Source organism: Lagenorhynchus albirostris, chromosome 15 (genome assembly GCF_949774975.1).
Source record: "Lagenorhynchus albirostris chromosome 15, mLagAlb1.1, whole genome shotgun sequence".
Taxonomy (NCBI): Eukaryota; Metazoa; Chordata; class Mammalia; order Artiodactyla; family Delphinidae; genus Lagenorhynchus; species Lagenorhynchus albirostris.
The window spans coordinates 64,640,329-64,653,491 of NC_083109.1; the positions used below are offsets into that span (position 1 = coordinate 64,640,329).

Genomic DNA, 13,163 nt, shown 5'->3' on the forward strand with positions numbered 1-13,163 from the left:
TTCACGCAGCAAACTCCTATCTATCTCTGGATCTCAACTGCGACACTGCTTCCGAGCAGCCCTCCCTGCAACCCCCGACTGCATGAGGTGCCCCTCTTCTGCGCTTCCAGACCCCTCCCCCACCTAGCACCCACCACACTGCACAGAAATGACTTCTTTAACTGCCTGCCCTCTCACAGCAGTTTGTGAGCTCATGAGAGGCCGTATCTGTGGTTGCCTCTGTGTGTCCTCAATGCCTGGGGACAGCAGCCACTCAAGAACTAATTGTTGAAAACTAAACAAAACACAGCCCGCCACACCTTTCCCCTGGGAGAGTGCTCTCCACAGCAGTTTAGCCAGCCAGTGGCTGCAGGTTTCCCCAAACTTCCACCTGGCTCCGAGGCTTTGAAGAGTCCTACGTGGCCTCCAAGATTCCATCTCTCATGAAGCCTGGTGGGCTTTCGTATTAGCAAATGTTTACCATTTGGAGAGGACCTGGGGGCCTAAGAGATTTCTGGGCAAAATTCTTGAGCTATAAATTAGCCACAGGCCAAGACTTGAGTTGTGTTTGGGCTGGTGTGTGAGAGCCGAGGGTGGAGGGGGTGGAGGTGGGTGACAGAGGAAGGGCAGGGCCAGAATGTTCTCGATCAGAAAAAGACTTGAAGGCAGGCCCCCGGGTGCCTACAGAGCCATGAACTGGCATCCTTTCCCACCTGTGTATGGTGCCAATTCTGTACAATGATCCCAGCTTTGCTGTGTGGAAAAAAGTCCCATACACCCACTCACTGAAAGCAGGTGGGCCTGTGTAAGGAATCACAAGCCAGTGTAGCCACAGGCTGCTCTCCAGGAAGACGACAACCCTCCCCAAATCTGATGTTCAGTTCACAGGTTTCTACAAGTTCCTTTATTAATAAAGCAAAGTATGAAAGAACAAGGTCCCCAAATGACCCATATGATTAAAAGTGCAAATTTACTCCAACCTGAAATAGAAAACAAATGGCCGGCCTCGACTATTGGGCCGTGGAAATCTGGTGTGATTAGAACTAGCCTTTTAATCACACAACTGTAGCAGCTGAACCATACTTGATTACCTCTTTGGTCTCTGTTATTGGAACAAAACATACACTATGACCACAGCCAATAGACTGCATCATAATACACAGTTTGGGGTCAAAATCCACACTAAAAATAACAGTAAAATAAGAGGAATGTTTTAAAGTCAAGTGACTGAATCAAGGCACTTTTTTTTTAAGCAAAGGGTGCTAAAAATATTCCTGAATATCTGATACTTCAAAAACCAGATTACATATAATTTAGCTGCATGTTTTAGTCTGTTCTCTCTGTACTGATGTTCACATACATCTTCGTCCTCTCCCAGCTTATACTTGCTTCATCCCCACCAAATCATGTGCTATGTAGGTACAGAAAAAATAAACAGTAGTGTCTAAGAAACAGACATGCAATTTTTAATAAAAACTAACAAACGCCACAATGATAACACTGAACTTTTTTCCTTCCCAAGGGATACTGGGAATGTTCACCAGGTTCATTTTTCCCACCACTGGGGAGGGAGGTAATAACCTTCCTCCACGTGGATACGATAAGTCATCGTCACGGTCAAATGCCACATTTTACGGAAAAGGTGACTTACTCCATGAGGTTAAAGGAGACACTTTGGAAGGCTATTAGTTTCATTCGTTCAGAAGGCTAGGATGTCAGTTTTGGTGGGAGCCACGGAGTCAGAAAGGGATAGAAACATATGATCAGAACAGTTCTCTTGGCACTGGGGCTGGTAACAAGCCTAAGAAGCTTGGCTGGGAGACCACTTTGCTGGTGTTCACGGCCACCAACCATCATTGCAAAGGCTAGGAAACTACTAAAAAAAATAATAATTAATTTAAAAATACAAATAAAGCAGAAAAAAAGTTATTCTGCAATCCTTCCTGATTACTCACCTGCAGACTCTGACAGAGCCAAGGAGTTTGGCCCCAACTCACCAGGGAGGAAATGCCAAGAGCTGGCCCCTAGTGGTCTGATGTCCCATCTGACTCCTACTGGTCCAGGGTGGAGAATCCTTCCGGGAATTGTGAGTTAAGTGTTATCTGTGGCCGTGTTAATTTGGGGGGTTTGTTTCTACAATAAAGCTTAGCTCTGAGCGATAAAGCAGACTTGAAATATCATGCCCCCCCACCATGTATAACAACATCATATCCATAACAATAAATATAACCTTATACATACTTGAGGGGTTACCGTCTAAGGCAGGGGTCGCAAACTGGTGGCCCCCAGGCTCAAGCAAATGTGTTTTTGGCCCACTTGTGTTTTGGATATTTTTAAATTATGTTGTTTAAAAATCAGAAAGTTTCTTTTTTTTTTTTTTTCTATTTCCAGCCCCACCCTACCCTTTTCCCCGCATGGAGCTGAGCCACGTGGCCCCTGAAGACGGCACAGCCCCCCATCACCACCCAACCCTTCTCTTATTTACCTCCCTAACTTGCTTCTGCAGGCTGCTGAGTTTGCGACCCCTGGCTTGAAGTAGCACATATCTAGAAAATGTGTTTCCTAACCCAGACCTCTCTCGCACCCTCATGTGATTTCCACCCCATCTCCCCTTCTGCCCAGCTCTTCGTTTCACGTCCATCTTAAGTCCTCCTTCCTGAAATCTTCGGATTTCTCTTGGTTTGCTCACATTTTCCCTTTTAGCTTCAGTTTCATTTTGCAAAAACACAGTCTCCTCCTCTCAGCCCACGAGCATTCCGGGATGACTCCCAAGACTGGTCAGTGGGAGTTACTGAAGGGTGTCTTAAGGCAAAATGGCTGAGTCATCTCCCCAAACACTTTCTTCGGACACCGGCTGGACAGTTAATCTTTTCTTAAAAGCACGAACAATTCTGAGCTTTCTTGTATGAGAATATTTGCAATACATGAACCTCCAGTACCAAGTATACACCAAAAATGTATATATTTCAGATCAAGGACATGATGGAGCCCTAATAAAATACAGAATCGAGCTTAATTTAAGTGCCTTGGGCAACCATCACACCTGACTAATATGCCGTATTATTTTATTTGTACACAGTACATGTTTTGGATTACTAAACATTGATCAAAATTGATCGAAATCTCTAAGTTTTTGGTTACCATGTACAGAGAACAATTGCTCAGCATGGCATTTAAATAAAACATTAATATTTTAAAAATTCACAAACACAATGCCCCATTCATTAAAAAAAATAAAATTTAAAAATCTTGAGGATGGATGAGGCTTTGGGTAATTAACCTGAAAAAAAAAAAAAAAACCACAAAGAAACTACAAGAACTGTATGTTACCGGATTCAAACTTCAAAATGCTATTCAGATAAAAGAGGAACCTATCAACTCAGCTAGAAATATTTGGAAAATTCAGCTTTTAAAGCTTTATAATCCCTCTAATAGCCTCGCTTTCCCCCACTCCAACTACTGGGGAAATTGTAGCTGAGTATGGAAACATTATAAATATATATATTTATATAAAGATCTACCTACTCTTGGAATTTATTTTAAAAATAATTTTAAAAAACACTGTGCAGTTTATATCTTCGCAGGAAGTTGGTAGACTGATTCCTGTGCTAAATGCAGTACCTTATGACCTAACACTGACCTCAAAAGCTAGGAATGACTTTGTGGCATCAAGGGGAAATGTCCCCAAACAACCTCAAAGACACAGCACAACATTTGCAACTGTTTCTCTTACAGCCCAAGGTTGCAAAGGACATAAGAAATCTCTGTAGCTCTGATGAGAAGGATTCCCTATAAATCATTTATTCACAACGATTTCCCCACAGTGGCCAAGTAGGTCCCCTAAAGAAAGAAAGTTTAAAGAGTTCCCTCAAAATAGCTCAGAAATTAAACAATGGCCCAATTCATGTGGCTACTTCTGTCTTCCAAGTTTTACCTTTAAGAGTCTCTGTTAAAAAAAAAAAAAATCCCAAAGCTATAAAAATCCCAAAGTATATCCCTGGGATTGGCTGCATTTCTATTCAGCAGATGATGGACCATTCTAAACTTCAACTGAGTTTTATGTCGACTGATGCAACTGAGAGCTGTTAGAAATTTGGGAGGACGGTGAGGGATTTCAGAATGCGCTAGCTGCAAAATACACCCAGCCTGGTGATACTTATGCCCAGAGAGAAGAAAGAACAGACAGCTGACAAAGGATGTCTCCCTCCATCTCCCCCTAACTTGCCCTCCTCTGCTGTCTTTCTCCTCTGTCAGCTGATTGGGAAATAACTGATCTTCAAGCACAGAGCCCAAGATACTGAACTCTAAGTGAAATGCATTGCAAGACCTGGGCTGAATCAACCACTCCTCAAAGGTGGGCTTTGGGCCAATTAAAGGCCGCTTGGGCAATGAGAGCAAAACTTCGCAACTACGGAGGATCACTGAGCATTGGCTGAAAGCAGGCATTGCCTCTTCATTATCTCATTAAACTCAGAAAGAAATCTCCATGCAAAGGGGTTTGCCAAAAAGACTTAAAACAACAAAAAAAGGTTTCTGTCTCCAGCCAGCAGCAAGCCCTGGTGACACATCTTGCTAGGCAAAGAGTGAAATATCAGTACATCTTTTTCGAGACCCAACATGTTTCATGCCCTCACCGGTGTTGTCAGAAGCACGTATCCTGTTGCCACTCTGCACTGTGATTGGCTCACAGCAGACGCTCAATGAATCAGCGCTGACTGGTGCACATCCCAGCGCGCGCCTAGAGGGACGTTGAGCAAGCCTGCTCCTCAAGGCTGCACCTTTCTTAATAGTCGATGTAACTGGCCTCCCTTTCAGATGCCACACTTGGCACTAGCGATTACCACAAAATGAAAGAACTGATCAAAATAAAGTGCTATTTGCTCTGGAAGTTTCACTAACCAACTCCCGACTGCCTTTCAACAACTGTGACTTAATTCTTCATAATCCTGTCAAACACCTGTGATGGGCCTTTAACAAATACATTAATACCAATTTGAACAGTGGAAACTATGTTCTTCAGAACATAAGCCTCTAGAATAGAACTACAATTCCAGTTGTAGATAAAGATTCAGATTTTTAAAAAGACAATCAGGAACCCAGGACCTACCAAGTAGTTGTGTCAAAAAACATTAGCTTCTTTAAATTTGGGGGCCAGAGAGATCTGTCTAAACAACCCACAATCCCTTCCTTTACTGATCCTCCCTAAAAGCTGGATCCTTCTACAGAATCATTCCACACAAACCAACATTTGGACCAACTCTTAGCTGCTAACGTTGAACGTCTTTCCGTAGCTTGCCCAGGACACTCTGGTGGGCGTGAAAAAGATGCCACAGCTATCTGGATTGTGGAGCCAAGGGGTGACGCTGAAGCCACCAAATGTCATCCTCTGAATGTTCCAACACCTTCTGCAGGTCATCTTCCTTGCCTTAAACTGGCTTCACTGCCATCCCCACCCCCACCTGGTGGGTGGGGCTTCAGGAGCACCAGGCCAGGCTGGGGCTCTGGCAGGGTTTAAGGTTCATCTTCAGGGAACCCCTGGGGGCGCTGATTCCGGGGTGGGGGACACCTGGCAAGGTAGCGGGGACCCCCATAGGCCCGGAGAAGCTGGGGCAGCCTTCGCCACGTGGACAGCAACCGTGCCGCTGCGAGTTCCCGGGCCTGCCTGTCGAAAGTGGCCAGGAGGTCAACCGGGGTGGCTTCACGCAGTACCTTGGGCAGTGGGCCCACCTCGGCGGCCGCCCCTCCAGGGCCCAGGAGGCAGTGGAAGAGTGTACGGCGTCGCAGCAGGCAATCCCTGAGGAACTGTACTAGCTCTTCCAAGCGCTCGCCCAGGTGCGCCTCGTCCCAGCCTTCTGTGGGAGCCCCCTGGCGTAGCAGCGCCGCCAGCAGCACTGTCTTGAGCACGTATGAGGATAGGATGCGTCCCCACTGGGTGGCGGCCGTCGGGTCCAGCCCGCGGGCGCCCAGGTCTCGCAGAGCTTTAAGCAACTGCAGGCACTTGAGGTAGCAGGCACCTGGAGGGGCCCTTTCCTGCAGCCAGCTCAGCAGCTTCTGCTCCTGGCGCGCCGTGTTCACACCCCACAGTGCATCGGCGCGCAGGCCTCCCGGGAGCTCCGACAGGGGCCCGACGGGTGAGGGTGGCAGTGGTGGGGCCACCAGGAAGACGCTGTCGCCCAAGTGGACGGCAGGGATGAGACGCACGGCCATGGAAAGGCGGCAGCAGCCGTAATCGGTGCGGCAGGGGAGGACGTGTAGGGTAGGGGGCTGCTCCAGGCCGCCTGGGGTCAGGCTGACCCGACAACGCCCCTCCAGGCTGTAGCGCACGGTGGCCAGGGAGCGCTGCAGGTGCGACTGAAACCAGCGCAGTACCAGCGTAGCCGAGAGATGGCGCCGCCCGCGCACATCCACGCAGAAGCCGTCGGCGAAGGCTTTGCAGTCCCGGAGCCAGTGGCCCCCGGAAGCCCCTGGCGGCGCCTTCAGTGCGCACACGAAGCAGCCGTGGAAGGCTGGGGCCAGCGCGGGCTCCGCGCCCAGGCTCCGCGGCTCCAGCGCCACCAGGGGAGGGAGGCGCAGCGGCACCAGCACGTCGAAGCCGTCGGGCCGGCGGATTTTATGCTGCTCGTAGGCACTGCCTACCTGGATGAAATCTCCGCGAAAGGCCAAGGCCAGCGCTCCCCCGGGGATGGGGCCTGGGGACCCTCGGGCGCGGCCAGCCCGCACCAGCTCGCCCACGATCCGGCTCACGTGTGCTTTGCTGTGGCCCAGCACGTGCGGCGACAGGCGCACCTCGTGCTCGTAATAACTCTCCAGCAAGATGTCGAGGCTGGGCTCTCCTAAGTGTCTAGGAGAGAAGGCGGAGTGGCCCCCCAGGCGGGAAGACCCCGGCAGGAAGCGCTGCCGGACAGCGTGGCGACAGCGCAGGAGGATGTAGCCGAGGAGTAGCAGGACGGCCACCTTGAGCAGCGGGAAGCCGCCGTCCGCGCCTTCGGGGGGCTCGGTCCGGGCGTCCCCGCTTCCCCGCAGGACATGGTAGAGGCACACGAGGGCGGTGCACAGGCCAGTCACCAGGGGCCAGAAGACGCGCAGATTCAGGGTGTAGTGCACCGACATGCCGGGCGCCCGGGGCAGCGGCGGCCGAACAGCCCAGGGCGCGAGCCCCGGCGGCGTCCCAGGCCCAGCATGCGCGCAGCGCCCGGGCAGCCCCGCTGTCCCGGTTCCCTTCGCCTCCGCGGCGGCGACCCCGTCGCAGGGCCGGGGAAAGCAGCCCTCCAGCTCGGCCTCCTCTCCCAGCTCAAGCGCTCCTTCCAGCAGCGGCCCGCCCTGCACGCTCCAGCTCCCAGCCGCGCCCCGTGCCGACTGCGCGCTGCGTCCGGCCCGCCGGCCCTCCCCGCCCAGCTCCCCGGCGCGCCGCCTTCGGCCAGCTTCTGGTCCCGCTGCGCTCGCCTCCTACCTCGGGCCGCCCTCCCGGCGCCGTGGGTCCCCGGAGTCCCCCGATGCTCCCCTCCGCTCTTGTTCCCGTTACTCTGCCACGGGAGTTTCCTCTTCCGAGGGGAGGCGAGGCCGCGCCAGCTAGCGGGGAGGAAATGCCGAAGTCTGGAGCCGCGAGGCGAGCGGGCGGGCGGGGTCGGCCCCCTCCCGGGCCTCCGCCTTAAAGCGACGCGAGGCGGCGGGAGGGACTTCAGGACGCGCTGGCAACTGGCCTCCCGCGGGCCACCCCTATCCTCCCTCCCCGAAGGCAGAACCAGGAAGGCTGTGATTGCGGGGCGGTAGCCTTGTCCAGGGAGCTTCTGCAGTTGTATTCACACAAAGTTACACTGGGAAGTTGAAAGGAGGGAAAAAGAGCGCACGACGGAACCGTCCATCCCCCGCCCCCCCCCCCCCCAGCAAGTCGTGGTGGCGTGGTGTTGGTGGCGTGGCAGGCCCTGGAACGGAAGCTGCCCTTGCCAGTGTGCCGCTGTCCTTCATTCAAACCAGTATCTACTGAGCACCTACTATGTGCCAGGCGGGAGACCAGGTGCTGGCGAAATAGCAGTTGGCAAAATAGACAAGGCTTCTGCCCTCCATAAAGCTTACTGCCTTTTGAGAAAAGGAAACCGAAAGACAAGGGATACACAGCAGAAAATGCTCTGAAAGAAGCAAAACTGTGTGAGGGAGTGTGAAGGTAGGGGCTGCCCTGTGGAAGCCTGAGGCTCTCTGTGGGTCTGAGACCCACAGTTGGTCTGAGACCTGGATGAGGAGGATCCAGTCTTGAAGTAATAATCACAGCCTTTACAAAGGTCATACTGTGTGCCCGTACTGTGCTGATCACCTTACACATTCGCTCCCCAGTTCATCCTATGAAAGGGACACTATTACTTTCCCCATTTTTCAGATGAGGAAACTGAGGTGCAGGCAGGTTCACCCCTTGCCCAAAGTCACACAGCTTTTAGCAGAGCTGTACCTTGAACACCTGTCTCCAGAGAAGCTGGGAGGCAGGACTCAGGGAAGGGGACTGGGGAGTCCCTTCCTCAACTGCTGAGAAGTGTCCTTTGTCAGGACCTACCCTGGGACCTCAGGCCAGGAAGCTTTGTTTTGTTTCATAACAGGGAGCGCTCCCTGAAATGATCGGCATTTATTTAATTATCCGAATTTATTTAAACAATTAACTGTACTTATTTACACTTCTTGCACCTTCCTTGCTCCCGGAGAGCAAGGGTAAAAAGATTTAAAATGTCAGAACCCACATGCCATCTGGGAATCAGGACTCAGGGGATGCTCCTGGCTTAAGCACCAAGATGACTCCCAGGAAAGCCTCTCAGAGCTGAGCAGAAATGCTTTCAGATCCCCATTCCCACTACTATTAGCTGTGAGATCACGGTCTATTAGTCAGGATTCTTCGGGTTGCAGGTGACAGAAACACAGCTTAGAAAGCATTTTATTGTCGTATTAACTGAGACGTCCATGGGGCTCCTGCTTCAGCATGGCTGGATCTAGGTACGCTCAATCCACTTCTTAGCCCTGCTTTCTTCTCAGTGGGCTGCACTCTCAGCGAGCCTCTCTCCATAGGCCCCTGGCTGCTCTAGCCTTATATTTTCCTCAATGAAGAGGAAAAGAGAGCTTCGGTTGCCCGAGAGTTGCAGCAAATGTCATGCCTAGGGATAACGTTGGGTCCTACTCTAAAAGGGACCAAGTAAGAGAATGCACTGATTAGCCTGGCCTAGGGTGGTGTGTGGACTGAAATGTGTCCCCTCAAAATTCATATGTTGAAGCCCTTTTTTTCCCCAAATTAAGTTCATATTCACAGGTTTCAGGGGTTAGGATGTGGGCAAATATTTTTGGGGAGTCACCCTCAGTAAATGATGTACTGTTATTACCGTTACTATCTTTTCTGCCTGTAATCAGTTTCCGTAGCTCATTTCCTCCAGAGAGTTCAAGGTACAGACCTCAGAACTTTGCTCTTGGAAAAATCTACTGTATGTTTCAGAGCAAGTACAAATTCATTTATTCATTAATTTATTACCCAACATACCATGTGCCAGGCAGAGGGGGAGGTGACGGAAAAGAGGGGGCTCTACACTTATGGACTAAAACGCCATACAGTGTGGAGTCAGAAAACTGCCACTGTTTCATTGACTTTTGATCATTATTTCATTAAAAATCTCCTTTAATGTTTAATAGTTGACAAAAGCCACTCCTGGGTTTTTTTAACAGCTCAGCAAATATATATACACACCCCTCCCAACATTTCTGATATCCCAGAGGTGTGTCCTGTGGAGGAAGAATGGCAACATTGATGAGGGGAAAAGGGAACGAGGTGGTGACATTTCCCATGGGAGGCCCAGGGAAGGCTCCTGGGAGGGAACATCTGATCAGGCTTTGAAGGATGGGAAGGGACAGTGTGTTTGATAGCATGTCTGATATTTCCACTGCAGACATTTTCATCACATAACTAATTGGCCTTAAGGCAATGTTGCTGTAAAAGATAAAATAATGAAAACCAAAAGAGGGGCATTAAAAAGGACATAATGAAACATGAGAAATGAATAACAAAATTAAAAAGACTTTATTGCAAAATGCAAAAATATTGAGTACATTTAAAATGTGTGTCAATTTATGGCAATACTGCACAGATAATTGATTTTGTTCTGTAAGTTGTACCTAAGCAATTGCCTTTCAAGTCTTTTGTTTATAGTATTTTAGAGAGATTTTGCTTTTGACTCATCTCCCCATTCAGCTTTGCACTTTTTCTCTAAAATTTCTTCCATCCTTAAGAGGGGCATCAGCTTCCAAATACCGGGATGCATATTTGCACCTGAGCCTTGTATCGAGTTGGGAAAACTGTTTGTTTTTGGCAGGTTGTCACATGTCTACTGATAGACGTTCCAAAGTTCTATGAAAGGTGTAGGTTCAACTCTGTGCCTTCAAATCACTGAAGGATCTGCAAACTGATATGTTATCATTTTCTGGTACAGTATGTGCTCTGGCATACTGTCTTACTTCACACTTCCAGTAACTTTTATCACCATATTTTCTATCAAGTTCACGTATGTAGTTGTTATCCTCCTCTATTTTAAGACCGCCACGTCTACTCATCACTGTACAAACCATCATGAGGGCTGAGATTGATGGAATATTAAAATGAGAGTTCTATGTCAGTGGAGAAATAAAACCAAACTGTCAACCAATTGAAAGCAAACTGTCAAACCAAACTGTCATCCAGTTATTTTATCTTTTACAGCAAAATTGCCTCATGACCAATTAGTTACGCAGTGAAAATGCTTGTGGAAACGTCTGTGCAAAGATGCTTGAGGCGTGAGTCCCGGGAGCCCTTTGAGAAATACCGTGTGCCTCCTGGACGCAGCTCTTCCCCTGTGGTGGCTCCTGAAATGCTCAGAACCAGGCCAGTGAGGGAGGTGCTGCTATCAATGCCATGCTACATACGGGCAAAGTGAGGCAGAGAGAGAGCAAGAAACTTACTCAGAGTCACACAGCTGGCAGGGCTGACTCCGGGGCTGGACTCTGAACCCCTCCGCTTCACTCCCTTTCACACTGTAAAGGGCTTTACAGGTACATCTCGTTTTACAGCACTTCGCTTTACTGTGCTTCATGGATATTTGCATTTATAACGAACAAGGTTTGCGGTCACCCTGTGAGCAAGTCTGTCGGCACCATTTTTTCCAACAGCATTTGCTCACTTCGTGTCTCTGTCACATTTTGGTAATGATCACAATATTTCACGTTTTTTAAAGTTTATTTATTTATTTCTGGCTGTGTTGGGTCTTCATTGCTGTGCGCGGGCTTTCGCTAGTGGTGGTGAGCAGGGGCTACTCTTCGTTGCCGTGCACGGGCTTCTCATTGTGGTGGCTTCTCTTGTTGTGGAGCACGGGCTCTAGGTGCACGGGCTTCAGTATTTGTGGCTCATGGGCTCAGGAATTGTGGCTCATGGGCTCTAGAGCACAGGCTTAGTAGTTGTGGCACATGGGCTTAGTTTCTCCGCATCATTTGAGATCTTCCCAGACTAGGGCTTGAACCCATGTTCCCCTGTGTTGGCAGGCGGATTCTTAACAACTGTGCTACCAGGGAAGTCCCTAAACCTTTATTATTATTATATTTGTTATGGTGATCTGTGATCTTTTTTTTTTTTGGCGCGGTACGTGGGCCTCTCACTGTTGTGGCCTGTCCCGCTGCGGAGCACAGGCTCAGCGGCCATGGCTCACGGGCCCAGCCGCTCTGCGGCATGTGGGATCTTCCCAGACTGGGGCACGAACCCGTGTCCCCTGCATCGGCAGGCAGACTCTCAACCACTGCGCCACCAGGGAAGCCCTGATCCGTGATCTTTGATGTTACTTCTTTGACTCACTGAAGGCTCAGATGATGATTAGCATTTCTTAGCAATAAAATATTTTTAAATTAAGGTATGTACATTGTTTTTTTAGACATAATGCCGTTGCATACTTAATAGACTACAGTATCATGTAAACATAATGTCTATATGCACTGGGAGATAAAAAAAAATATTCGTGTGACTCACTTTATTGCGATATTCACTTTATTGCAGTGTTCTGGAACTGAACCTGCGGTCTCTCCGGGGTGTGCCCATATAGGACAGAAAGAGCGCATTCTGGGAAGGCAGGTTAATTTATGTTTGTCTCTAGCTCCCTAACCAAGTGATGAGATTCTTGGGGGCAGGGACATATTCGTCTTGGTATCCCCATCAGCCAACATCATGCCTGCTACTTTATAGAGCTTTATGGGAGGAAGGAAGGAAGGAAGGAAGGAAGGAAGGAAGGAAGGAAGGAAGGCAGGAAGGAAGGAAGGGAGGAGGGAAGGGAGGAGATTTTGACCAGCAGAAATTCAGGGAGGCCATTCCAGGTAATGGAAACAAAATGTGCAAATGCTCGAGGAGCATGTGACAGCTGGGTGAACAGGATGTCAATGTTGTTACGAAGTCTGGTGTTTGTGAATGGACACTGTGGCATTCACTGGCCAGCCATTCCAGCCTTCTTCCAACAAGCCTTCCACAGGCAGCAGTGGGGCCAGAGGCAGCAGCTCCCTTGGTGACCCGGTTCTGCTGTGTGGCTTAGGAATCTTTTCTGGAAGTTGGGCTCAGAGCCCTTTCCTGCAGTTTTCCCAGTGGTTCTGAAAGTATCTGTGATAAATGATCTGTTGCCGTTTTTTTTTTTTTTTTTTTTTTTGCCGTTTTTTTAAACTTTCCTGTGTGTTCTACTGTGCTTGGCTACTGCACAGCTGACGTCATGCAACTCAGAATACCCACACGGGTCTATCCTCTCTTCAGAGAGATGTGCCCATCAGTCACTTTGGTGAATGCCAAGGCAAGGCCAAGTTGATGCAGATGTGCCTGAACACTTCCTCTCAAGTGACTGGATCAGGGCGGCCAATAACAAGGGGGCCTGACACCCAGCTTTGCCAACAGTGCCATCCAGTATTTGACGGTGACCAAGTGACTCAAACCTATCTTCTGTCTTGGAAAGTCTGAATGGGACACAGAAGCCGTGAGGAAGCAGAGTTCAGAATTAAGCTGAAGCCATATATAAGCAGAAGGATGGAATAGGCAGAGGCCTTGAGGAAACAGAAACCATTGCAGGTCAGGGGAGGGTAGGAAGAAGCCAGGAGAGTAAGCAGCTCACCTGAGAATGGTGAGTGTCAGAGTTGATATTGGGGCACTACAGCTGCGGGTGCCCAGA

At 49.4% G+C, this 13,163-nt stretch overlaps 1 protein-coding gene across 1 annotated transcript; it reads right to left on the reverse strand.

The window, feature by feature from the left end:
* Positions 1-868: 868 nt before the first annotated feature.
* Positions 869-7,338, reverse strand: ITPRIPL2 (ITPRIP like 2). The gene has a single exon (XM_060123857.1). It carries the CDS (start codon positions 7,087-7,089, stop codon positions 5,491-5,493), a length of 1,599 nt encoding a protein of 532 aa, XP_059979840.1. The 5' UTR covers positions 7,090-7,338; the 3' UTR covers positions 869-5,490.
* Between the last annotated feature and the right edge of the window lie 5,825 nt (positions 7,339-13,163).